At 40.6% G+C, this 27,672-nt stretch overlaps 1 protein-coding gene across 3 annotated transcripts in view; it reads left to right on the top strand.

The window, feature by feature from the left end:
- LOC107382793 (sodium/hydrogen exchanger 9) overlaps window positions 1–27,672 on the top strand; it is a 124,173-nt gene that overhangs the window by 88,757 nt on the left and 7,744 nt on the right. For all 3 annotated transcript variants that reach the window (XM_070553166.1, XM_054751216.2, XM_015955098.3), the window contains 2 exons: window positions 7,913–7,958; window positions 10,087–10,142. In XM_070553166.1, the coding sequence (XP_070409267.1) occupies window positions 7,913–7,958; window positions 10,087–10,142 (102 nt within the window). The remainder of the gene's footprint in view (window positions 1–7,912; window positions 7,959–10,086; window positions 10,143–27,672) is intronic.

Below are 27,672 nucleotides of genomic sequence, written 5' to 3'. Positions count from 1 at the left end.
TGAGGTTTCTGTAGACTGACCCATATATAGCAGTGAGAGATGTAGTCATGTATGAGCGCTTCTTTTTTAAAGCTGCAGAAACTCGAATGTAGGACAATTCGTAATTGTTTTCTGTTTTTATTCATTTGGAACTTTGACACATGGATCCCTCAGCAACTTTAGTACTTTTATCTAATTAAAAGCATGTTGTTATGCCCTAAAATTCATATCAAGCTCTGAAATATGAGACCTAATAACGCTCTGCCTCTGCGACAAAATGTGTGAATATTCACCTTAGAATAATTGCTCTAGTTAGACTTTTCATGAACTTTTAGATTTTATGCTAATAATTCACTTTGTCTGTGTTTGTGAAAAACTTTTCACCTTCTAGCAATGTCTGGGATGTATCATCCCTGTTCAGGTCATTAATGATTAATTTACATGCCAACGGTTCCCAGCAGGCTCTGAATCATAGATTGTTGGCTAACTTATAATAATCATTTACTCTCAGGTTTTTGATACAGTCACTGATTCAGCTCCCGCCCTTGGCTGACTGATTATTTTACTTCCAAGCAGCCAGAATTTATTGTGACTTATCTTAAAGTTGTCTTTATCTGGGCCAAATATTCAGAGAGTAATTATTCAATATGACCACTTATTTAAAAGATCTAAACAGAAGCGGGTGCCTGAAAGTAGAATTTAAAACAACACGAGCACTTAAATGGCCCGACCCCCCACCCCACCCCCGCTCTCATGGAGGAGCGCTGCAGGAAGGAGCACTCGCCCCACCCCCCACCCCCGACAGGTGAATCCGCCAGTTTTATCACTCATTTTCTGGGGGAAACCCTGCAAAGACTTTAAAAATGGGACCCAATGCCTCCCTGCCTGACACTCAGCTTTAAGGGGTTTAATTGGGGGTTAAACCACCAAATAGTTCCCGAGTGCGACCAATGCTGCAGCTCACCACTCCCCACGGCGATGGGTCAAATGCAGAGATGTAATTTTACCAGCACGTGTGATGACTAATGAGGCTTTGACTTTTACTTCCAGTCTGTGCCATGATGCCAACAGAAAAAGCAAACTTCATCTTTTTCTTCTTCTTGTGCTTTTTATTGATGATCGGGAAACTGAAAATGCTAACCGCTAGCATTACAGCTAACGGTCGTACAGCGGGGAAAGAGCTCCCCCTATAGAACACCTACCCGCTCCACAAAAACATCAAGTATACGTTGCTAATGTCACATATCTCCTATTATGAATGCTTAAGGTTTATTCATTATTGGTGCAAAATGACAAATACTTCAATTTAAGATAGCAATAAAAAAAAATGTCAGGTTTAGATTATCTCCAACAGCAGCTGAGTGGCATTCTTCTCTAGATTATCCTGACTAACGCTCCATGACGCTTTTAGGCCAAAGATAATTATAAAGTTCATGATGGAAAACTACCTCACCAACAGTCCACAATTTGTGAGGCTACACAACTGTACGTCTGAGGTGGTTGTGTGAAGTACTAGAGCTCCACAGGGTATGGTGCTCTCACCCTTTCTCTTCACCTTCTACACCTCGGACTTCACCTACACCAGCAGCTGTCACCTCCAGAAGTTCTCTGATGACTCGGCCACTGTCAGCAGTGTGTCTGAGGGGAATGACCAGGAGTACAGGTCAGTCATCATGGACTTTGTTGACTGGTGTGAGCATAACCACCTTTGCTTGAACACCAGTAAGACAAAGAAAATGGTGATTGACATCCAGAGAAACACTTCACCTCACTCACCAGTAAACATCCAGGGAGCAGACATTGAGGTGGTGGATCCCTTTAAGGTGCAGGCAGCTCTAACCGAGACAGGAAGAGACCAAACAAGCTAGTTCAAAAACCTAGTTCAGTTCTGAGCTGCCCACTGAATTCAGTTGAGATGTGTGAAAGGAGGATGACCACTGTCTTTAAAAAAAACCCTCCCACCCACTGCATCCACTGTGGAGAACATGGACAGCTCCTTCAGAGGCAAACTGAGACATCCCAGATGTAAAACAGAACGCTACCATAGGTCATTCATCCCCCCTGCAGTAAGAATGTATATGTTTACAGTTTAAGCTGTAATGGCATGATCCTGTTACACATAACACCAATGCAATATTCATTATGTTTTCAACACTTGTGCAATACCGTATTTACGTTGCATGTCTGTGTCTCTAGCAGTATGCTGCATAGTGTTGGAGCCCAAGTTTTTTGCATTTTTTGTTTGTGTTTTTTAGTGGTTGAAGGTTGCTATACTTGATTACTGCCTATGTGTACCTGTACCATGTACCTTTGCTGTTGTTGTTTTTCTTCTCTTAGTGTTGGTGCTGCTGTAACAGGTGAATTTCCCCACTGTGGGATCAATAAAGTCTATTCTATTATATTCTATTCTAGTAAGTTCATAAATAAGACATGTACGTTTATGATAAAGAGGTTAAAATGTTTTAGGTTTTGAAAACGGATCAATGAGGTCAATATTAAAGCTCTAGCGTAAAGTTTGAAAATCTATTCAGTGCTACTTTAAAGAAGTAAGGGATCACTGAGGACTGTTTTCACAGGACTGTAGTGCAATAGGATGCTTCACTGATTTCATTTGGCCCTCCTCTTTGGTTTGTTATGAAAATATGTCCACAAAAATCAGCTGAAAATCTCTGACTAATGAACGTGACATGATTAAAAATTGGTTTGGTGGAAATAAGAGCATTCCAGCAGAATATCATTCACTAAACTTCCCTAGCACTGTTACTTTTCTTCCCTGCAAAGCAACAGCTGCATCTAAGACAGACTTGATTAATTAATAAACTGATTTTAATTCACCCAAATGAGGATTTAATAGTTAGATTTAATTATAAGAAACCAGTGTTTATTAATCATTCCTCACTTTTTAGTTAAAGACCACATTCTAACAAAAATGTAAAGAAACTGTTTTATTTCAGTTAAATCTTATTTGTTTCAAAACTACCAGACACACACACACACACACACACACACACACACACACACACACACACACACACACACATGTGCCCTGTGGTGTTGGAGCACATCACTTCCTGTTGAGACACACTTTGTCTTCATGCGTCCCTCATGAGAAGAGCGGCTCAATAGGAAACTTAACAGGAAACTGGGAGGATAACTTAGAGCTTCCCACACATTCCCTGAGAGATTCCAACGTTTTCATTGTCTTTAACATCAGGAGCTTCATTCCCATGTCCGTTCGTCTCAATCATTCTGCCAGAGAAGCGCCAGAGGGAAACAGCACACCCAGTTTATGTACATAAGTGTTTTATCTTTTGGGAAATAAAACCCTCATATTTGTCTTCTCCAAATGTACTTTTCATTTATGACTAGAGGGACTCTTTTTAACATAGATGTAAAAACTGATCATAAATTAATATCTGACTGATGGCAACACTTAAAGGACAGGAGTGCTATTATTTTCACCTGCATGAAAGGGATTTTGTCATGTGAGGAGGCATTGATGGATGTGTTTTTAAACTCTCGTATGTAGCGGTTGTATGAATTCACAAAAAGAAGTAGATAAACTAAGAAATATCTGAATCACGGTTGAGTTCAAAGCAAATGCACGTTCTGATTACGTGCTGTAGTTTTATCTGGAGATTTTCTGTTTTGGACAATAATGACTCATTGGATCTGCTCAAAGTATAAGATGTGATTTCTCTACAGATTGGTGCGCTCGACTTTATTTAGAGAGGCAACTGGGACACGGGAGGATTGCATGCTTGCATGGCAGCTCAGCTGTTGCTCCCTTATTTCCTGCAGTAGATATGAGTTTATGCAAAGTGTCCAGCCTTTCCTCCCCTCGCTGCGTGCACATAGCCGTCCCGCTTAGCCCGCTTGTGAATTCAAAGGAACAGTTTGTATTTTTTATGAGTTTAGGAGAAAAGGGGGAAGCAAGGAGGTGGCAAAAATATTTTCTGCAAGTCACAAAGGAGGCTCCTGCCCTCCACACAAACACCCCCCTCCCGCTTTTCCTGCTTTGTTGTCTCTTTCTTGAGTCGACAGTGAAAGAGAACGCTGCTTTCTTCCCATGTCTTTCATTCCTTTCTCTCTTTCAGACCATCTTGCTTTGTCTCCTGGTAAACCTCTCTCTCACACGTTCATCAGCTTTGCAGCAACCCCTTTCTGTCATTGTCAAGTCAGCAGATTATCCTCCATCGTGCTCTAAACAGCAAGCCTCTTCTCTTCCTTTGTTTAGCTCCTTCCCTCACACCTTTGCCCGGCCTTTTCTCTTTTCCATCACCTTGGTGACAGCACATGTCAACTTGGACTCTATCCCCACCAAGCTGAAGGTGGACCTGTCACAACCTGCCACATCCTGGTGCAATTTGCCCCAGCAACGTAACAACCAGCTCTGGCACTGACCCAGAAAATGTGCGTGTGAAAAGAAAAAAATGTGCAACTATTTGCCCAAAATTGCTGTGCAATTCAGGAATTTCAAGGCGTCTTTTCAGAAAGAGGATAGATCCACATGACAGGAGAAGCTGAGAGATGATGGAGGGAAGAGATGTGATTAAAAAGAGTGATTTTACTGATAGAAACTAATGTGAAAATGATGGAAAGAACTGAATTAGAGAAGACAAGAAAGATTATGTTGTAAAGGAACATTTTTAAATGGTTCTAAAAGGAAATATAAGAAATATAATCTGAGTGAACTGATTAGATTGGAAGAAATATAAAAATTAGTAGTGTAGTATTGGTAGACAGTGTTTTTTTCCACAAAATAGAGATCTGCACGAAACAATCTAATCCATTGTTCTCTGTATAGAAAAAAATTAATTTAATATGCAAAACCGGAGGAGGAACAATGATACGAGGGGGCGAAATTGAAGCAAAGTCAAGACAGAGTTGGATTGTGGAGAAAATTCAGCCAAGACAAAACTCTACTCATCTAAATGGATGCTGGACTCTTATGCTGATGCTCTTAGTAAAAGGCTTTTGTGTCAGCACACTGAAAACCTCACATCTACAGAGACGCAGTGGCAGACAGCAGCAGGAAATCTGTGTCCTGAGCAGGGATCCCACTAGCTGGCCTGTAGGATTAAGAGTGGAATACATTTTTCTCTAGCATCCTCCATTTTTGATCTGTGGGACAATTTGCACTGGTAATTCAATGACTGCATCACAGTGCTGTACATTAAAGACCTAGCATTTGCTGAAGATACTTTCTGTCTAGGAAAATCTTTGGCTTTCTCAGCCAACACAGTTAAATGTCCATTTGGGAACTTGGTATGTCCATCCATCGATTTTCATCCGCTTATATGGGGTTGGGTCGCAAGGGCAGTAGCCTAAGCAGGGAGGCTCAGACTTTCCTATCCCCAGCCACTTGGGCCAACTCCTCCAGGGGAATCCCAATGCGTTCCCTGGCCAGCAAAGAAACATGGTCCCTTCAGCGTGTCTTGGGTCTCCTCAAGGTTGGACATGCCCGGAAAACCACACCAGGGAGGCGTCCAGGAGGCATCCTAATCAGATGCCTGAGCCACCTCAACTGGCTCCTCTCAATGTGAAGGAGCAGCTGGTCTACTTTGAGCCTCTCCCGGATGACCGAGCTTCTCACTTTATCTCTAAGGGAGAGCCCAGACACCCTGTGGAGAAAACTCACTTCAGGCCGAGATACTTAAACTCCTCCACTTGAGGCAGGACCTTATCCCATTTTAACCATTTCCAACTCGAGACCATGGTCTCAGATTTATAAGAGCTGATTCTCATCCCAGCTGCTTCACACTTGGCTGCGAACCACTCCAGCGAAAGCTGGACATAATGGTCTGATGAAGCAAACAGGACCACATCATCTGCAAAAAGCAGAGACTCAATCCTCAGGCCACCAAAACGGATCCCTTCAACACCTTGGCAACACATGTCCATAAAAGTTATTCACAGAATCTGTGATAAAGGGCCAAATCCAAATATAAATGCATACATAATTACACTTGTATTAGCATACTGAACAAGGCTGTCGCCAAAAGCTAAGGAGTTTTAGATGTACATCCAATTAAAGCACTCTTAATATTTCATGAAAATCTATCAGCGGTTCATGAGACAGTTTGCTAACAGTTAGGGTGGGTTCCAACGTTTGAGACAAAAATGAATCATCAGTTAGGGCTCAAACCCTAGCTCGGTATGTGCAGAGTTGACTGAGATGTAGCTTTTTTCTGTTTGTTATGTTGGAATTGCCATTGCAGCCATCTTGAATCAGGTCAACACCCAAAGTCAGTCAGTTGCAGATGTACATCAAGTGATTAATTCATAAGAATTTATAAAAATCCATCCAAAATGTTCTTTCGATATTATGCTAATAGACAAATTCAGACACAGGCAAAACCAGTATCACCTACCTTTCAGCTTTTGACTGCCAAGATGACCTTGTGGTTTTTGGATTTTTAATTTTTTAAAGTTTTTTACTGCTCTAATTCAAATTCAAAAAAACTTTAATCATCCCCGAGGGGCAATTGTTTCAGTACAGAAGTATTTGTACTGTGGTCATTCGCAACAAGAGTCGCGCTACCGTTAATTAGAAGAAAAGGGGATCACATGAGGATAAATTGGGGGAGGAAAAAAAAGGCATACCAGAGTTACTCCCGGCAGGGCGTAGCTTTACTATGCAAAAAAAAAAAACACCTCAAACATATAAGCACGAACATCAACAATTCACAACATGAGACACAGAGAGGAAGGCGGGGGGGAGGGGGGCTGGGATCCTGTTTCCCCAGCGAGAGCAGCCCTATGGCGCTCAGCCACTGTAGCCACAGGTGGGAGGGAGATCTTGGGAGGAGCGCAGAGCACATTGACACCTGCAGGCTGATGACCTCACCAGGCTGAAGTCCACCAATCCGAAGGCGGGGGGGTAGGTCGGGTTTTCACAGCATCTGTCTGCATTCCTTCGTGGGGGTGTGGTGTTGGCATTCACAAGGCTGCCATGGCATCAGATTCAGATAACAAGACTTTGTTTGAGATAATTTTCCTCTCTGCCTTGAAGTCTGTAACTGATCATTCAAGTCTTCAGTGAAGCCAATTCAGGTTTTAAACATCTCCACACCATCCCGAGATGACATCCATTTTGCGCACTAATACAGGTATCACAGCTAGAACATTGTCCAGCTTATGATTCACCTCGAGTAACGTCCCAGTTTGTGAGGTCTCCACACGGACGGTGCTTTCCGTGGGTGCGGGTCGCCCTCCAATCGCTCCCGTCTTCCCAAATTTCCAGAAAACCAGATATCCTCCCACTCCAATCAGAAGAAATCCAGTGATCATCAGGCCAAATATCCACACATCTTCGACATCCTCAGTGGACAACTGAGCGAGGCATACGATCTTCCACTCCCTCCAGGAATCAAGCATATATCCCGCTGCATGTGTCCCTTGCGGGCAAGTGGGAGCCCCCTCCTCCGTTCTCAGTGTATAATAAATCTTGTCAATCGCGTTGAATGACCAATTAATTAAATCCATTCTAAAAATTAGGGTTTTTCAGAAGAAATGCAGAGAAGCGCTCTGTGGGCAGACAGGACAAAGAGCCTTGGGAAAAAAAGATAAAGGGAGTCTGTACTCTGCGAGTGCCGGAAGAAGAGACGTCAAATCGTGGCCCACACCTCAACAGGATAATCACAGCAGCCATGTAGTGTATCAAGCACAACCGCCTTGCTGTTTTGTCATTCATCAAGTGTTTTCCCAGCTGACATTTTCTCGGTGTGATGTGGAAGACGGGGCTGATTTTGATGAAAGCATCTGAAAGGTCACGCCAAACGCTGATTTTCCCTTTCCACTTCTGACTTCCATGTTGTACACGACTGACTTTCAAATTGAGTCGAACCCTTTGGGGATTTAGTTCCATCTCTTTATTGTTTTTATTCAAATGAGTCAAAGTTTGACTTGAATTGTTTTTTCTTTACTGCAGATTGGAGGACAAAGCAGATGGGGATCTGCAGGATTACTCTTCTGAGGTAAACACTGAGAAACCTTTTTGTATTCGCTTTTTTTCATTGTCCTTTTCGTCAATGAAATGACATTTTTTTGCAGATTATAAGTTTTGACGGGAAGTTGTACTATTTAATTTTTTTATCAGCATAATGTTAACAAGACAGCTAAAGAACCATATACGGTAGTGTTTCTGGAAAGTCTAAAATAAAACAAGCAAAAATGTGTCAGAAATGCTTTTATATGGATTTAAAAACCAAATTTCTTTTAAAAAACATTAAAAATATGTTTATTAAGGGTGTGAATCTTACAACTCACGATTCGATTAGATTCCGATTCTCAGGGTGAAGAAACTATTCTCAATTTAAATCGATTCACAATCATTACTCTTAGTAACAAAGAGTGTCAGTTCCAGGATTAATTAATTTCTTCTGTAAGTAAGAAATCTGCCAGGTGTCTGTGATGAAGTGAGCAATGAATGTGATGGAGTGGGTTGGTCTGGAAGTCCGTGCATCCTTTGACTGCATACAGCATGGAAGTAATTGACTGATAAGCTAGGAAATGTCTGGAAAATGTCTTCTCAAGTAATGAAAGTTGGAAATTGTGGATCGATTCATATTCTTCATAAATTAATTCAGAATATTTATAAATTGGAATCTCAATTTGGACATACATCCAATATTTATAATACACAAAGGTTAGTTTAACTCTTAGTAGCCCTTGGTGTGGTTCAACAAAGGTTGGTGACAGCTGGATTATACTGTTTCACACAAGGATGAAAACCCCACTATGCCAGTTGCACTGTAGATGTTCTCTGCAGGGTTGATGGTTTTGAGCATGCATCCAGTCCTATATGGAGCATGGAGGCAGCTGATCCATGACATTTGGACAAAGTCCACCGGCATAGCATGGTTGTTGGGCATCGAGCAGTACTGACCAAGTTAGCATCATGCTATCAGTGTTATGCTACTGTGTTGTAGTCTTCCAGCACACACACACACACACATATATATATAGATAGATATATCTATCTATATAGATAGATAGATAGATAGATAGATAGATAGATAGATAGATAGATAGACAGATAGATAGATAGATAGATAGATAGATAGATAGATAGATAGATAGATAGATAGATAGATAGATAGATAGATATAGGGGCTGCGCAGTGGCTAGAGCTGTTGCCTTGCAGCGAGAAGGTCCTGGGTTCGATTCTCGGCCTGGGATCTTTCTGCATGGAGTTGCATGTTCTTCCTGTGCATGCATGGGTTCTCTCCGGCTTCCTCCCACCATCCAAAAACACGACTGTTAGGTTGATTGGTCTGTCTAAATTGTCCTTAGGTGTGAGTGTGTGTGTGCATGGTTGTTTGTCCTGTGTGTTTCTGTGTTGCCCTGCAATGGACTGGCTCTCTGTCCAGGGTGTACCCCGCCTAATTGCCCGCTGACTGCTGGATAGGCACCAGCCCCCACCCCCCCGCGCGCGCGACCCTGCATGGACAAAGCGGGCCCAGAAGATGGATGGATGGATATTTATACATGTGCAGTATATATACTGCACATACAGTACCCAACATAACAAAGAAGTAGTTGTACCAATGCAGCTTTAGAAGTACTCACAGTGATCCAGTACATTTGTTCCCATCCTTTAATCTTGTTTCTGTGTTTTTATTTTTTTTTTTTGCATCATCTTATATCAAAGTGAAGAGGAGTTCAAGAGGATGAAATGCACTTTAGCTTCCTGCTAAGTGACAGTCTGTACCATATCCTTGCCAACACATCTGAAGGTTTTTTTTTTCTTGCCCTGCTGGCACATTTTGTCATACACAACCCTCCACTGTAGCTGCAGCTCCTCGGTTCTTCTCCTTTCTCTCTTTCATCTTCTTGGTAGACCTGCCTCTCATCTGCAGGCTGAGAGTCAGAAATGAACAAATGTTTAATGTGACTGACAGATCTGGGGATGGATGAGGCTGAATTTAGGGTTTTTTACAGTAACTTTGCACAGAGTGTGAGCCCACAATGGGATGTCTTTTGGAAAAATGACCTTTTGGAGTTTTGCATGGATGTGACTATCCAGGTTGCACGTTTTCACCATTTTGAGTGTGAAAAGAGGGAGTGTCAACATCTAATGTTGGTTCTTCAAATGACCTGCAGGTTGCTTTGGAACAGCCAGACACAACACAAGGACTGTGGCACCATCTGGACCACCAGTATCCTTTCATGATTGTTTTTCCTCCTGTGGACTCTAGCTAGGATTGCAATTTTTACCATTTACATTTGAACAAACTCATTCAGTTCAAACTTGAGGGACTTGTTAAAAAGTTTTGGTCTCGGGGTGTAGGCCTATCAAGCCCTCAAGCTTCGAGCTTCATGTTTTAAAATACTAAATATTATTTGACAAGCTAACAGAGCTAACCAAGCAGATTGCTGCTGTTTTAAAACTATTTCGGTATTTTAAAAGCAATTTTAATTCATGAAAATGCGGTTTTACAATACTTTCCACAGCTTTGAGCATTGGCATTGCACATAAACATATATTTCTGAGGAATTCAGTGGGTACTTGCAGAGAAAGTTAGCAAGGTAGCTAATAACATAGCAAATCTGCTTGATTTCATTATATTTTTGCAGAAATAACCACGAAATATTGTCGGCATCAATTTCTTTGACATTTTTCATATTGGAGTTTTTAAAGATGTCCCACATGGACTAGCTGTTAGCTCATCGATTCCATCAAAGTAATTCCTATTTCTCTAAACTGAGGTCATTCCAGATTAAAACTTTGTACTTTTGAGTCCTAATACATGGCCGCATGATACTTCAAGTGACTCATTCAATAAATAAGTTTGAGCCAAACATTAAGGACAAGGCCTCCGCCCACATTGATAAAAATAAGTGGAACAAAACAAGAATCAGCTGCCAGAACCTCTACTGGTAACCAAAGAGCAAAACCCCTGTGTGTTTATAACCTTTGTGTTGAATCAGACCAACAGTTTATAGTCTTTGTTCTCTCCACACCACCAGAAAGATGCGGTTACTATTTTATGCACATTGTGAAAAATAAGAATATTTTACCTTAAAAAGTTCAGGGGAGTGTTTTAAAGCCTTTGGTTTGAATAAAAATTCATTGAGGGTGGCGAGGGGCTATATTCTTTTTCCAAAAAAAAAGGCATAATTCACTTATGCATGCATAGTATTTATCACAAAAAGTATGCATTCTGATCTTTTTTCTCACAAATGTGGTACAGATTTGAATCAAGATGCACATTTAACAGGGATGCAAATGGAGCTTTTGCCATAATATAAATATTAGAAGTACTTTATGCTCCAGTTTTGTCAAACTCGAAACATTTTGATCAGATTTCAAAGCTTTGAGTCCTTTTAAAAGATAGTAGAGCACTAAAGAGAGAGAACCGCTGGTGCAGCACTCCCATCAGTCAGGCTTTTATGGTACAATGAGCAATTCCTCACCAAAAGACTCCAGATGCTATGAGTCAGACAAAAGAAAAGAGACTAACTTTATGACATTTGTTGAAATAAAGACTGAATTGTTTGACTTATTTCTTCCAGAAAGTAGGGAAAAAACCAGGAGCTGATCATCAACTCATTGATACTAAACCTTTTACCCAAACATGAAGACAAAAGTGTTTTTTTATTAGAATGCATCTGTAGCGTCATGAATGTCCTGTTTATGATCTAAAGGTCATGATCTGCTGTGTCTGCTCGAGCAGAGACAAAGTCTCTGACGGCCTAATCTACATGAGATAGTGGCCAAGGTCTTTCATGCACTCTGCTCATCTGAACTGCTTCACCTTTGTTACCAAGCGAAGACAAGAACTATTTTGATAAATACATAATCAACAACTTTGTTAATTACCAATAATAATGTGAGCCCAATGTTCAATCAGTCTGTGAAATGACAATGTTCTGATCGGAGGCTTCCCCTGGGTATGTAGACCGGCAGATGGCGTTTCATGTGTGTTATAAATCTCCTACTAAAGTTTAGAGCGAAACATTCACTCCCACTCAGAATTAACCACTTTTTCGGATCCGCTGGTTCTGAATAACATCCCACACACACACCACCATCATTCATCACGTCTCACTCCACCTTAGTCCATCAGTACACAATGTTAAAGTTAGTCTTGTTTAAACTGTGTAGAAATAAATTTCTTAACTATTTTAAACCTGACCCTCTCTCTTTCCTTGGAGTTAATACGAAGTGTCGCTTAATCCCTACAATAAAAAGTTCCGATCTTCTGGTTAAAATAGTCAAAGATCCATCAGATTGATATTTCATATTTCTATGGAATCTCACATTTTATGGTTCATAAATAAGATGTAAACGACTCATTCTTTACACATCAAACCTTAATGTTAAATTACTGCTGCTGACTACAGACTCCTGCAGCAATGCAGTTAGATGTAGATCTGCTGGCAATGAACCTGATGTGACCTTTTAGAGAAATTCCATGAGGACTGGACTGAATTTAGGCTAATCTGATTTTCCACTTATTGGCGTTTTGACTGGACCCTGTGTTCGTTCAGGAGCAGAACGTTTCTCTGTCTCCTATAAGACAGACTTATGACTAAACATCCAAACACTCCGAACTCTCGTTTGCATTTTTGACAAGTCCTCTTTTGAGAAGTTTTGATGCGTTTAAACAAAGCTAAAAGGAGGGAAATAAAGTGGTGGTGTTAAACTACAATCACTCGTAATGTGACTGCACAGCCTGGAAAACGAGCATGCTCTGGAGACTTTTGCATGTTGTTCATTTGCATTTTTTATCTCCTATCTTCACATTTAATCTCTTGCTTTGTGTCTCATTCTCATAGTTTCTTATTTGTTGCATCTCTTTGTTATTTAGATCTTCATCTGCTGAGTTATTTTGGATTTCTTTGCAGACATTTTGCACCTGCCTTCTTTTCTTTTATTCATCTATCCGTCTCTGGATTTGCCTCTCTTCCTGATCATGATCTGTCTTTGTTTTTGCTAGTATCTGTGGCTGTTGTGGGCCTTTTTCCAGTAAATCTGACTCTTTTCAATCCTTTTATAGCATTTATGTTCTACTTGCAATTTCTTTCACTTAATCTTCAAATGAAAAAAACTGTTGAGATTTTCAGAAGGCTTTTCTCTGGATAGTAGCTGTACTTTTAGTCATTTTCTGTAATATTGTCTCCAGTTTCAAAAGAAAGCTTTTTTAAAGGCACATCTTCCAAATCTGAGGCCATGATTCTATCGGAAAATAAAATGCTATGGTATTAATATATTACCTTTAATCAAGTATTTTGCGAATATGAAAGCATTAAATGTTCTTTATGCTCAGATCTTGTACTGCTCTCTCTAAAACACTCAAAAGGTTCCATCTTCCATGCAAATATGTTTTATTTGCCCTCAAATTGAATCTTCTGCTCTGCTCTTTATCAACTCACTTGGATGACGCATCCACCATTGATAGTGGATGAGAAAAGGTGGGTTAGTGGTCTGCTGGGTGCAAAATGTTTGTCAGGGGGAGTTCACCCTAAAGAAGACTGTGACCAGCTCACTTGTTAGCATCAAATCTGGCGTCTTTTTGACTGAGTGAGTTTTGGCTGGATCATCTTGCTTCAATCCAGGAGAAAATCCACAAGAGGAAGTTTTTATTAGCGCAGAGAAGAAGAGGGAAGGAGATCAAACTCCAAAGAGTTTTTTTTTTATTTGAAAGCACAAGAGCCCATGTTTAAATGCAAAAGGGGACTTTTTAGGGTAAACAGTGGTTTAATACATGGTAGCACAAAATCTGAATGAGAAAAAAAGGCCTGGAATATACTCACTGTTTAACCCCCAAATTCCACTACATCCGCTCCGGTCCACCCCCGCCTTCCGCAGCCGCTCACTTCCGAACTCAATTTTTACTGGTACCCGCTCTACAACGGCTCCGCTTCGGTGCGGAGACCTGAGGTGGGCAAACAAGCGGGATTTTCGAGATCTTGCGATACAGTCCGAGCAATAAACGCGGAAGTTAGATCCAAACACCCGTTGTGTGGGAGAAGCATCGAAATGAACTGTTTAATCTGCCCATCATTTGTGTTGAGAGATCAGCAGTGTTTGGATCAACAAAGTGTGACTACTTTGATAGTGGAAACTGTATTTATGGCTTACTTTTGTGCATTTAAACTTCAGCCGCCATTGATAGTTGTTAAAAGTTGTTAAACCTGTGCATATGAAACAAAAAAACGCTTTTTGTTTATCGATTTATTGTGAAATAACAGAAGCTGTGCTTGCTCCCTTTCCTGTTGGGCAGTTGTGATTACTGTCCATTGACTGCGGAGGTGCTCCGGCGTCCGGCAAAAATAGAATCGATTCTATTTTTGCCGGACGCCGGAACAGAGGACGGCGCACTGCGCCGCACTGCCGCAGTAGTGGAATTGCTCTGATTGACTACAATGGGACCGATTTTGCTGCGGAGTTCGTGTCGGAGCGGAGCGGAGGTAGTGGAATTTGGGGGTAAGAGACACGATTGGACGCTGCAATATACAAGTAGCCAGTAGGCGGAGTTGACGAGACAAGCGAGACATGGTTCACCATGGTGACTTTGGTTTGCAGGTTTTTCACACTACCTACGATACCACTGCTGTCTTTTTTTCCTGCTACGATCTTAAATTAACCAATGACTGATCTCTTCTATTGATGCCATGTTTGTTTTTGTTTTACCCCACAAATCCAGCTCCCTATCCTGTCTGAGTTCTCTAATGTGCCCCCTACTGGAATCCTCCAGAACTACACACCGTGCTGCAGCAACTATCAAATCAAATCAACTTTATTTATAAAGCGCTTTCACATGCCCAATGCAGGCAAACAAAGCGCTGTACACCAATAAAAAACACAGCAATAAAACAAACATATATAACCAGTCAAATACAATAAGAATTCCCAAGTACAGTTTAGCAATCCGGATCAGTCCTGTTTCCAGAATCAGATCCAGAAACATTCAAAGTGATGCTGCCCACCCAATCTCAACTTCAATGTCCAAGCGCCAATGAGAACAGATGGTTTTTTTGTTGGCTTTTAAAGCTCTCAAGTGATTGGGCCAGCTTCACATTGGCCAGCAGCTCATTCCAGAGCCTTGGTCCCAACACTGAGAAGGCACGGCTCCCACGAGACTTCAAGCTGTACCTGGGCACAGTTATTAGTCTCTGGTCAGCTGACCTAAGGGAACGCACCGGGACATGCCGGTGGATGATGTCTGACAGGTATTTAGGTGCCCCCCAGTTTAACTATGTGAACAAAGACTTTCTCTCAAATCAACAAAATACACTCCTGGATATCAATCCCATAAAAGGCTCCTTCCAGGTTTGAGTGTCTTGGTGGTAGACCAACAAATCAGAGTAATGGGAGTGTTGTTTCAGTCTGTTGGGATAAAGAAGCCTTTGATCTACTGGTCCATATGTTCCAACCCTATCTATGATCATGGGATTTGGAATTTCACCAGAAGATCAAGATCCTGGATACCAGTAGCCACATTGAGCTTCCTTCAAATGAGCCAGCCTAAAAGCGAGAGGAAGCCCAGATGATAGCTGCTGCTCCTCCTCATCATTAGATGGTCGAGGTAGTTCAGGCATCTGTTTAGGATGCATAGGTTCTCTAGGCTTGTTCCTTTGGGAGGAGACCAGGACAGACCCAACACTTGCCAGAAGGATTATATATCCTGTCTGGTCTGGGAAAACCTTGGGATTCCCCAGGAAGAGCTGAAGGCTGAGCTGAGGGGAGGGGAGGGGAGGGATTATTTCAAGCTTCTTATCGAAATCAGATGAGAAATGTCTGGAAGAGATGTATATGGGGGTGGAGCTAAAATAGAAACAATCCTTTAGTTCATGATTCTACTAATATAACTCTTTGGGCTAATAAGTGTTCTGAAATTATCTTTTTGGTCCAAAAATATACTTTTAATCTTAGATTGTTAAAGGAGACATAACATGCTTTTAAGTTATTCCTTTTTACATCTAAATCCTTCAGTTGGGGTCTAAATACAGTGGAACTGCAGTTCTTTGGTCTGATTTCCTCATTATTGTTGCTCTACAGACCCTCATCTACCCCTGTTCTGAGGAGAGTCTTGAGAACGAGCCGTTTTTGGGTACTGTCTCTTTAAACTGGAGGAGGAGCTGTAAACTCCGCCCCCCTCCATAGTGCAGACCTGTACTCTCCTCCCCCAGTCGGACTTTGTAGTTCTATAGAGAAATCATTATTTAGCATAGCAGATTTAGCTTAGCATATTAGCATTTTTAAAACATGTGGGGAGAGTAGTTCATCAAGCTGTTTCAAGGCTGCTAACTCTCTCATGCATTTGTCTGTAGTCACTCACACACACCCGTCACGGCCGACGGAGGGACAAGCTAGCAGGCACGTGCGCGCGCGCGCACACACACACACACACACAAGGAATGCTGCTTGCTTATTTATTTCTATAAAAAATGTTTTAAAAAATGATACAGCTCATTAAAACACCATTAAAAGAATACATTTTTTTAAGATCTCTATCTATATATATATACATACATATAATTATAAATAATTTTATAAGTAGTCTTATTTAATATTGGGTGTCTTAATGGCTGAAAATGGATAAAAAGCAGTTACATTTTAATTTAAAGATTTGAGATTCGAGTCAAAAATAAAGAACATTCCTCCAAATGTTCTTTAATGTGATCATTATAATTCTAATGCTTACAACTTTGTTTTTATTGTCTGCAATGCGTAGCCTATATCTTTATTAAATGTGTTTAGCTGTAAAGTGGTAATTCTCTCTAATGTGTACAGAGAGGTGGACATCAGTGCTGCAGTGAAATTCCCAAGATCAGTCTGCTTTGCTAACAAATATAGTTAAATCTTACCTGCATTCTAAATAAATACCGTTAAGTGAAAACATCAGTAGGCAATGAGTTATTGATAAAATCCCTAACAGCCAGAATGGAAGAAGAGCATGCTGGGTCATCCTGGACCTGAGCCTGTTCTGTGTATTTACCTACAGGATGCAATAAATGTCTACAAGGCGGAGTTTGGACCATTACATCTAAAAGAAAACATACAATCAGTGATTTTTTTAAAATTGTTTACATTAATATACAAATTTTCTAAGTATTAACCTCACAGCAAATAAGTAGAACAATATAATAAACAGGCTTTAGTAGTTAAACAGGCTTTAGTAGTTAAACAGGCGTTGTGCACACAGGTAATTTGTGTCTCGGTGCTGGTGGTGTCTAGGTCTCAGAGTTCCTGTCCTCCTGCCGTCTTCTGTTGTCCTCAGGATACGGATTGATGTTTCCTGATGATGAGGGAGGGGCAGTATGTGGGCTTCAAACTGGTCCTGGATAACAGTGGGAGACCTCCGTTGTCTGAATACTGAGACCAGAGAGTTGGTGAGATGCAGATCTTCTCTACCTCATCTAGAAACGGAGTTGGTTCAGGGAAAACTTTTCCAAAGACCAGTTCCATGATGTCATCGTCATATTCTGCAATGATAGACAATAACTTTAATGACATATTTTGTTTACAAGCAGCTTTAGGAAAGTCGTTTCTTTAGCTTTCATGTTTATAGTCACGTTTGTGTTTGTTCACAAGTTCACTTTGCTGCAGTGACTTCATATTCTTACAAATGTAATAAAATAGTGACACTAAAATTATACAAATGATTCCTTATGAAAGGAAGCTCATTAGAGAGCAGTGCAGACAGACTTACTACTCTATTAAATCCACTGTGTTGACGCACTTTAATGACTTTGTCACGCTGCATTTTAGCTGATATGGGACTTTATTTACTGGATGCTAAGATTACATCACACTCACGTAGAATAACACACAGGCTCTCTGCTGTTACAATCAGTGGGAGGTTATCATCTGGTGTAAAAGAAGGCGTTGATCAGAAATCACGTTTTATTCCACGAAAATCAGCCAAATCCGCATTAATCTGGGTGCTAACTTTACTAGCATACTGTGCTAGCGATAGCAAGCCGGATGCTAACGCTTTAGTGCTGCTAATGCCCGTAAATCTAAAGTAAAGTTTGTCGACATTTTAGAGTGATATGAAGCTTACCGCTCTGCTGCTGTGTCCCGGTGCTGCCACATTCAGATAAAAATGACTCCTTTTAGATAGATGAAGCCCTCAGTACTTACTAGCCTGAAGACACGAAAGAACGAACCGCGCGCGCGCACACACACACACACAAGCACAAACACAAACACACTACTTTTTCTTCTGTGTTTTTTTAGCAGTAGTGTCATCAGCTCCTGGGTTTAAATACTGCCACACCACCCTTCCTTAAAACGAGGAACAGTTTTGAGCTGTGTGTGGCTAAAATAACCAGACATTCTGCATTTTTCCAATAGGACTACAAAAAATCTTAGCGAGAAGAAAAAATGGCGGATTGGCTCTGTGTTTAGCGAGGGCCATTACCATATTTGGTAGTTATCCTCACTAAATTAATTACTGATGTAATAGATTATGTAAAAACTGAACGGGTGGACAAATATGCCCAAAACTTAATTATTAAATATCTAAATAGCAACTCCAGTGAATAATATAAGCCTTTTTGCTCACGTAGACACTTAAAATGTGAAACACACCGTGTTAATGGATAAAAAAGTGGGTTTTTCATGTTATGTCTCCTTTAATGTAGATGAAGGTATAGTTGTAAAAAACCTCCAGACCCAGATTAAAATTGGTGCTTTGCTAAGAGTTGTGTTATATAAACTGCCTTTGTCGTTTGAGTTTGGAGGGTTTTTTATACCTTCATAGGCCAGCATTAAAGCTGCTTTCCAGAGTTTTCCCCTTTCAGAAATGATGTATGATTTTTCAGAAAGCCATAAAAGTGATTTTCTCATCATGTACTGTGATTAAATGTAAGCAATACATCTTTTTTTTTTTTTTTTTGCTAAGCACGCCCCTGCCCCGCAAAGCTCCATTCAATAGGAAACTGAGCGCCGACCAGAACCAACCAATTGCGTTAGACTACCGCTTATTTGCTTCAAATTTAAGGAATACCTCGGTTGATGCAGAGTTGATGAACTTTTCATGGACAAGAAAGTATCTAAAATATAAATATATGAAAACACAACATGACATGAGAATAATACTCGTAAAACAACGTGTTTTAGCCCCGTTTGTCGGCTAAGAAGCACATTTATAAACAGAAACGTGAAGTTGCGATCTTAAACAGAGGAATAGACTTTTTGTGTGATATGCTTGTCAGCCACCAGATGGTGCCATCAGATAAGAGAAGTACTCCGGAAAGAAGCTTTAAGTGACTTAACAAATGTAGATTCCTTTGAAAAGGCTCAAATACAGCAACTAGATGAAAAATAAACACTAAAGTAGATCATATCCACCAAAGAAATGTCAAACCTTCAAAAAGTATGAAGAGTGTCTAGAAGTAATATAAAAAGTGACCCTTTATTAAGGAAAATCTGAAGAAAGGCATTTTTTCTCAGTATTTGTGTTTACTAGAGCTTTAATTCTTGAGTGTTTTACAATACGACAAATATTTCACCAAAAATGAGTCGCCACATTGTTCCTTTTTGTCCTCACACATCTCCATGTTCCTGCCACCGACATGCTTCCTCACAACATGATTTTGTCTCACTTTGATTTTCCACAGAACAGTGAGAAACAGATCCAGTCGCTGCCAAGTCCTACAGAAACACGGTTCCTTGGCCCAAGCTGTTCTGGCTCATCTTAGACTCTCATCACAAAGGAGGTTATATTTATAGACCCTTTCACTTAAATGTTATTTGTGAATTATTTATAACAGGACGTGTCTGTTTCCATAATGAATGTGATCGTTCTGTTTTCTTTGAGGATCAGTGAAACTAATCAGGCTCATGCTGCTGATCCACACGCAGCGGAAATGTAAAGGTGTTTAGATACTCTGACACGGGACTGATTGTGACGTGGTTTATAATGAGTTGTGCTTCCTCTTAGACTATTAGCTCCAACATTACCCCAGATGAGCTGCTAGTAGCCTTGATTGCTTACATTAGACACTATTTGCATACCAGAGTTTTAAACTAAGATTATTGTTTGTTGAGAGTTGATGGAGCAAAATGTTGAAAATAACATGTGCAAACTCTCGTAATATCACATGATCCATTTAAGTGTGATGTTAAGAACTCAGCTAGCATATGTAAGGTTTAGCACATTTTTATGTGTTCAAATTAATGACTGGGGTGGCAGAAAATCCAGTTATGGGTGGAGCGTTGTGTCAGTGTATCCATGACTTGGGTCTTCTATACATGCATGTGGCTTAAGCCTGATTTATACTTCTCCGTCTGCGTGGGTACAGAGACATGCAACGTCATTATGCGTCAGCACAAGGACTCGCTGACGGGCTCGCAGGGGGGTTTTACCTATCCGTCAAAAGTGGCGGAGACCACAAGCTTGTGATTCATCATGACGCCACTTCCTTTAACTTCGTCAACAGCGCCCCCTAAAACAAAATAAAAAGAGAGCTGAAGGTATCTAGCAACAAACGGAGCAGACTGAAGAACATCTCACAAAAGAAGTCTGAAAATATCATCGACATATATACTGGACAATTCATTTCCATAGGCTCCTACAACACGTTTTTGAGCGGAAATGGGAGGTGGCCACCACCGCCATTTTGACTGTGTCACAGGTTCCGTCAAGCCCAGACAATTCCAAAAAAGGGAAGAGAGGTGGAGCTGAGGGTGGGGCTGTAAGGCTGGGATCAACAGACGACACCCGGTCGAACTAGCTACAAGCTAACCTGAAGCTAACGCGGAGGTGGGAGCTAAGCTAACGGAGGTAGCAACCTAGCTACAACCGGAGTTAACTGTGCACAACACCAGAGTTTCTGAGTCAGAGATACACCGGGCTGACCACTGGGTAAAACTGGGTGGAACACAGAGGTCTCCCGAGAGCTCCACAAGCCGGCAGCCGCGCAGCAGACAAGCGCCGCTGCGATCTGAGATGCGCAGAGCTGCCGCTGGGGAGAACCGGGTGGAAAACATCGGTTTCCATCCGAGAGCTCCACAAGCCGGCAGCCCGCGCAGCAGACAGAAGCTGCGGCGATCAGAGATGCGCCAAGCTGCGGGGAGGTGAGAACCGGGTGGAAAACATCAGTCTCCCGAGAGCTCTACAAGCCGATAGTCGGAACCCAGCTCCACCAACATGTTATATTTCAACCCATTTTCTAAAGTGCAGCATTATGTTAAATGCACTGGGTTTTACCCTATTACATTTAAATTTCATGGTTAAACAGTACATGTTAAAATCTAAGCTCAGCTCGGCAGTGACCTAAAATACATAAATATAATTTTACTTACCGAAAAAAATGAACGGGAGACTCCTTGGACGCTCTATTAGTGCAAATAATGCCACAGCAAGTTTTTTTCCAACAATTGCACAAATAATATCCAAAAAAAATACATAAACGGCACAACTAATGATCTAAGTTAAGAGACTAAAAATCGCGAAACAGTTTTCAAGCGAGACCGAGGCTCAGGCTGAGGCCTTTCCACGGAGCTAGCTCTGTGGTCACGTGGGTCTGATGCTCATTAATTATACAGAATTTTAGGCTTTTAATACACTTAAACAGAAGAGTGAGAAAAAAATTCACCCCCTCAGAGTTGTCATGAGTGTAAACTAGATCATTTAAACAAAAAACATGTTTTGGTACCAGGCTGTAAACATGTTTATTTCTGCTGTGAAATTGGTATTTTTAACATGGGAGTTAATGAGGATTTGCTCGCTTCTGACACCAGCCCCCAGTGGATGAGGGTGGAACTGCAGTTTATTTAACTTCCGCATTGGCCTCAATTTTTTTCCCGCATTGTGGGGACTTCGAAAATTTCAACGTCTATTCACTCATGAGCGCAGGAGTACAAAGATAATCAGCAAGCATTTTATTCATGAAAGGAAATTACGTGAAACGTTGGCTTAGAGGTGTCGACAGCATTAAGAGGTGGGGGGAATGAAGGACAAATTAGTCCGTGTTAAAAAGTCTCTGAAATACATAAACACAACATAAAGAAGATAGGAAATACACAACGGTGAACTGGATGCATGACTGTAATGGTGACAGGATACCACAAAAAGCGGTTGGTTTGAAACTTCCCCTTTGGACTATAATGGATTCTATTTGAACCAGTGCTGTTCGTCGCCGCTGATCTAATGGTCCATACAGAGTTCGGCTTGCAAAGTCACATGAAAATGGTGAATCTGGTCTTTCTGAACGTTTTTAGAGAACTCTTTAGTGATGTGGAGGCAGAGAAAACTGGCTGTTGACCGTTTGGCTTGCAGACAACATTGTTGATTATTTGCGAGATTGTGCATTTTTCTATTTTCGTAATTTATACCGTCTTAAGCTGTTCAGCTGTCTGTTCTGGGCCCTCTTGAAAAATACATTTTAATCTCAATAGGTTTATTTCTGATAAATGAAGATTAAATTGTTTTTTTTTTCTCCTTTTGAAGAGAACATTTGTGTTGAATCTTTATAGCGGTCTTAGTTTTTAATGTTTCAATGGGCTGCAGAGTAAAGTGGGAAAACCTGTTTTATATTAAAAACCTTGAATTTATTATTGGGATCAACTAAAAAACGTCTAAGATAGAGAAAATTCTGTTTTAGAATCACTTTTTTGCACAATCTCATGTTAAATGTTAGCACTCCGAATTTATGAATGATGGATTCATTCAGTTTAAATAAAATCTATGAAGGAGTTCATGAGATATTTTTCTAAAAGTATGAATAAATACACAGTCAGGAGAACAACATGACTGGTTTTTGTGATTTACTGTGAATTCTGCTGATTTTGTTAAACAAACACTGAACATGAACACTGTTCAGTTTGGGACATTTGCTCATGTTGCAGCCCATCACTGAAATGTGTGTAACCATAGCAACTACACATGATGTGGCCTGCTATACTTAATGTGTTAATTTGCACGTATGACAGCTGTTTTTGTGTTTATTATTATTTTGATGGAAGTTGAGTGAGAGAGATGCTGGGATGAAAGGCCCAGCCCTGACTGGTATTTCATAATGATGGGAGGCAGAACACCTACACTGTGGGGATGCTTTGAAGTGGGCCAGTGAATCCAGCAGACAGGTAGTTTAGCTTTATTTGGTCAACAGGTGTCCCGATCTTAGTGTGTACAGCTGCTTCTTTTACCGTTTCCTCATCAGTCCGGTTGCAGGACTCGTTAAGATGAGCGTTTTGCTCGTCAGAACTCATTTTAACAGAGATCAAAGGCCATTTGAAGTGTGCTGCTGAAGTGATTGGCCCGTAGACCACAGTTCAATTCAATTCAATTCAAGTTTATTTATATAGCGCCAAATCACAACAAGAGTCGTCTCAAGGCACTTCACATAATAAACATTCCAATTCACAGTTCATTAAGCCAATCAGAAATAATGTTTCCTATATAAGGAACCCAGCAAATTGCATCAAGTCACTGACTAGTGTCAGTGACTATACAGCAATCCTCATACTAAGCAAGCATGCAGCGACAGTGGAGAGGAAAACTCCCTTTTAACAGGAAGAAACCTCCAGAGAATCCTGGCTCAGTATAAGCAGCCATCCTCCACGACTCACTGGGGATCGAGAAGACAGAGCAGGCACACACACACACACACACACACACACACGTAATGTGTCTATAGTTATATTGTGATGTCTTAGTAAATATTGTATTTGGTGAAAGATAAACTTTATTGTATTTATCCTAGTGGATCTATAATTAAACGGATAAACTAGTATTAGCACATCAAAAGTCAATGAAAACAAAAAGTTATTATCAGGAGAGAGAGAATGTATTAGTGGTTAGCAGCAGTGTGCTAGTCGATGGCCCCCTCCATGAGGCCACCACAGCTCAGCAGAACGTCATCGCAGCTTCTTCTGGGGAGAAAAACACTCACAGAGAAAATAAAGTTAACAGCTGAAATTGCACAAAATAGTACAGTTAAAGAGCAGACTGTAGAAGAAAGCAGTAGAGTGTGAAAAGTGGTCAGTGTATTCTCCAGCAGTCTAAGCCTATAGCAGCATAACTACAGAGTTAACTCTGGATAACCTATCCTATTTAGATGTAGGCATGTTGGAGGCAGGGCAAGGGAGAGCCGTCTTTACCGACTGTACACTCCACCTCCCTGTAATCCCCCACTTGTCCAGATTTAAGCTAACATCAGATTTTAACTATAAGCCCTATCAAATAAAAATGTTTTAAGCCTATTCTTAAAAGTAGACAAAGTGTCTGCCTCACAGACTAAAGCTGGGAGCTGGTTCCACAGGAGAGGAGCCTGATAACTAAAAGATCTGCCTCTCATCCTAAGTTTAGATATTCTTGGATCCACCAGTAGACCTGCAGTCTGAGAGCGAAGTGCTCGGTTAGGAACATATGGAACAATCAGATTACTGATGTATGATGGACCTTGATTATTAAGAGCTTTATATGTGAGAAGAAGGATCTTAAAATCTATTCTGAATTTAACAGGTAGCCAATGTAGGAAGCTAAGACAGGAGAGATATGATCTCTCTTTTTAATTCTCATCAGAACTCTAGCTGCAGCATTTTGGACAAGCTGAAGACTTTTAACTACATTCTGTGGACTTCCTGAGAGTAATGAATTACAGTAATCCAGTCTTGATGTAATAAAAGCATGAACTAGTTTTTCAGCATCACTCCTGGAAAGTATGCTTCTAATCTTAGCAATATTCCGAAGGTGGAAAAAGGAAATCCGACAAACTTGTGAAACCTGGGATTTGAATGACATGTCCTGGTCAAAGATAACACCAAGGTTCCTTGCTTTGTTCTCGGAGATTAATGTAATGCCATTAAGGGCAGGCGATTGGCTAAGCAATTTCCTTTTCTGGATTTCTGGTCCAAAGATGAGAACTTCCGTCTTGTCTTGATTTAAAAGCAAGAAGTTAAGAGTCATCCAATTTTTTATGTCCTCAAGACAAGCCTGTAATCTACCCAACCGATTAGGTTCATCAGGGTTAATGGATAAATATAACTGAGTATCGTCAGCATAACAGTGGAAGTTTATCCCATGCTGTCTAATGATTTTACCAATTGGGAGCATATATATAGTAAAAAGAATTGGTCCAAGCACTGAACCCTGTGGTACTCCGCAAGTAACCCTGGAGTATGAAGAAGATTTGTCATGTACATTTACAAAATGAAATCTGTCAGACAGGTAGGATTTAAACCAGCCTAACGCTGCTCCTTTGATCCCTACAACATGTTCAAGTCTTTCTAAAAGAACATTGTGATCAACTGTGTCAAAGGCAGCACTGAGATCTAACAAGACTAGAACAGACACAAGATTCTTATCTGAGGCCATAAGAATATCATTTGTAACTCTCACTAATGCAGTTTCAGTGCTGTGATACTCTCTAAAACCAGACTGAAATTCCTCAAACAGAGCATTAGTGTTTAAATGCTGACATACTTGGATGGCCACTATTTTCTCCAGGACTTTGGATAAAAATGGAAGGTTAGATATTGGTCTGTAATTCATTGGGTCATCTGGATCCAGAGAAGGCTTCTTAAGTGAAGGTTTGATTACAGCAACCTTAAAATCTTGTGGTACATACCCATTTACTAAGGATAGATTGATTATATCTAGAATGGGGGCAGTAACCAAAGGAAATGCATCTTTAAATAATTTGGTTGGGATTGGATCCAAAATGCAAGTTGAAGGTTTAGATGAAGCTAATATTTTTGATAACTCTGAAATCTCAACTGGATCAAAACGGTTCAAGCACAGATGAGGTTCTAGAGTCACCTCTGAAGCTGCCTCACTTACTGAGGAAGAAGAAATCGCATTAGGGAGGATGCTAAAGATTTTGTTTCTAATAGAATTAATTTTACTGGTAAAAAATCCCATGAAGTCATTGCTGCTGAGGGCTAAGGGAATAGATGGCTCAGAGCTACGATTCTGTGTAAGTTTAGCAACTGTACTGAAAAGAAATTTAGGATTATGCTTATTCTCCTCAATTAATGCTGAAAAATAAGCAGTTCTAGTTTGTTGAAGCTTATTTTTATAAAGCAAAAGACTATTTTTCCAGGACAGGTAGGCCTCCTCATGGTGCGTAGAGCGCCATGTTCTCTCCAATTTCCTAGAGTTTTGTTTTAAGGCTCGTAGATGAGAGTTAAACCAGGGAGCCAACTTCCTGTCCCTAATTACCTTCTTTTTTAAAGGGGCAACATCATCTAATGCCACACGTAAAGAGGAATTCACATGATGAACTAAGGCATCAATTTGTGAGGGGCTAGAACTGAAAATATTGCCCTCTGCTACATGCCTCTGAGATGCTGAGGTCAGTAAAGATGGAACAGTTGATTTAAAAGATGCAACTGCGTTGTCAGATAGAGACCGACTATAATGAAATTTACTTTCATGTCTCGAGAACTCAGTTATAAAAAACTCAAAGGTTATCAGAAAGTGGTCCGAGAGGACTGGATTATGTGGAAAGATCGTTATTTCCTCACACTCAATGCCATAAGTCAGAACAAGATCCAATGTATGATGGCAGGAGTGGGTGGAGCTATGTATTCTTTGAGTAAAACCAATTGAGTCTAAGATATTACTAAAGGCTACATTGAGGCAATCATTTTCGATGTCCACATGAATGTTGAAATCCCCCACTACAATGACCTTATCAGTATTTAGCACCAAATCAGATAAAAAATCAGAGATCTGATCCAAAAACTCAGAGTAAGGGCCTGGTGGACGATATAAAACTACAAACAAGAGTGGTTTTACAGTTTTGCAATCTGGATTAGGAAAACTAAGAATAAGATGTTCAAACGAACTGTAGCTATTAATCTGTAAGGGACTGATTAATAAGTCCGAATGAAAAATGGTTGCCACTCCTCCTCCTCGCCCTGTACTTCGAGCAATGTGATGATTTAAATAATTTGAAGGAGTCGACTCGTTTAAGCTAACATAGTCCTCTTGCTGCAGCCAGGATTCTGTGAGAGAGAGCAAAGAGATCAGATTATCACAAATCAACTCATTAACTAACAAAGTCTTAGAAAAAATGGATCTAATGTTCAACAACCCACATTTAATTTTTCTAGTTTTCTGCTCAGTTGAATTTGTTCTAATATTTATGAGATTTCCATGATTTGCTTTATTAAGCCTGATATTTAATCTGTGTGATTTTGGCCGTGGGCAGGACACTGTCTCTATGGGGTAGTGGGTGGGTAACAGTACAGAAGCTGCAGAGGGGTGGGTTAAACTACGACTCTGCTTCCTGGTCTGGACCCTGGGTTGTCATGGAGGACTAATAAAACTGGCCATAAACTTCTCCACAGTGAAGTCAGATGTCCCGATGGCTGCTATGGTCTAGAAATGAAATGTTTATGAAATACTAGGGATGTGGAGGGAATTAGAGGCGTTATTTGTTGACAGGTTGAGGGAATTGGACCCAAGGATTCAGCCAACACACCAAAGGAGCAGTTACTTAGGGGATAGCTCAGTGAAATCCTCAATCTGGAAAAACAAATGAGTTCAGACCAGACCAGATAGCATAGAAATTCTGCTTTTAGCCATATAAGAGTTAATTTTGACACACTTTAGTCAAAAACTGAACAGATGGTTAATTTTAACCTTTTGCATATTTTATGAAGTAATGGGGTTAGGGTTGTTTGCTGACAAGTTTCAGCTACATCTGTAACCTTCTTGACGGTGGGACGACGGTGGCACAGGAGTTAAGTGCTCGCCCCGTAATCGGAAGGTTGCAGGT

This window comes from Nothobranchius furzeri, chromosome 7 (assembly GCF_043380555.1).
Source record: "Nothobranchius furzeri strain GRZ-AD chromosome 7, NfurGRZ-RIMD1, whole genome shotgun sequence".
In the NCBI taxonomy this organism is placed as follows: Eukaryota; Metazoa; Chordata; class Actinopteri; order Cyprinodontiformes; family Nothobranchiidae; genus Nothobranchius; species Nothobranchius furzeri.
This window is presented reverse-complemented; position numbering and strand designations above follow the sequence as displayed.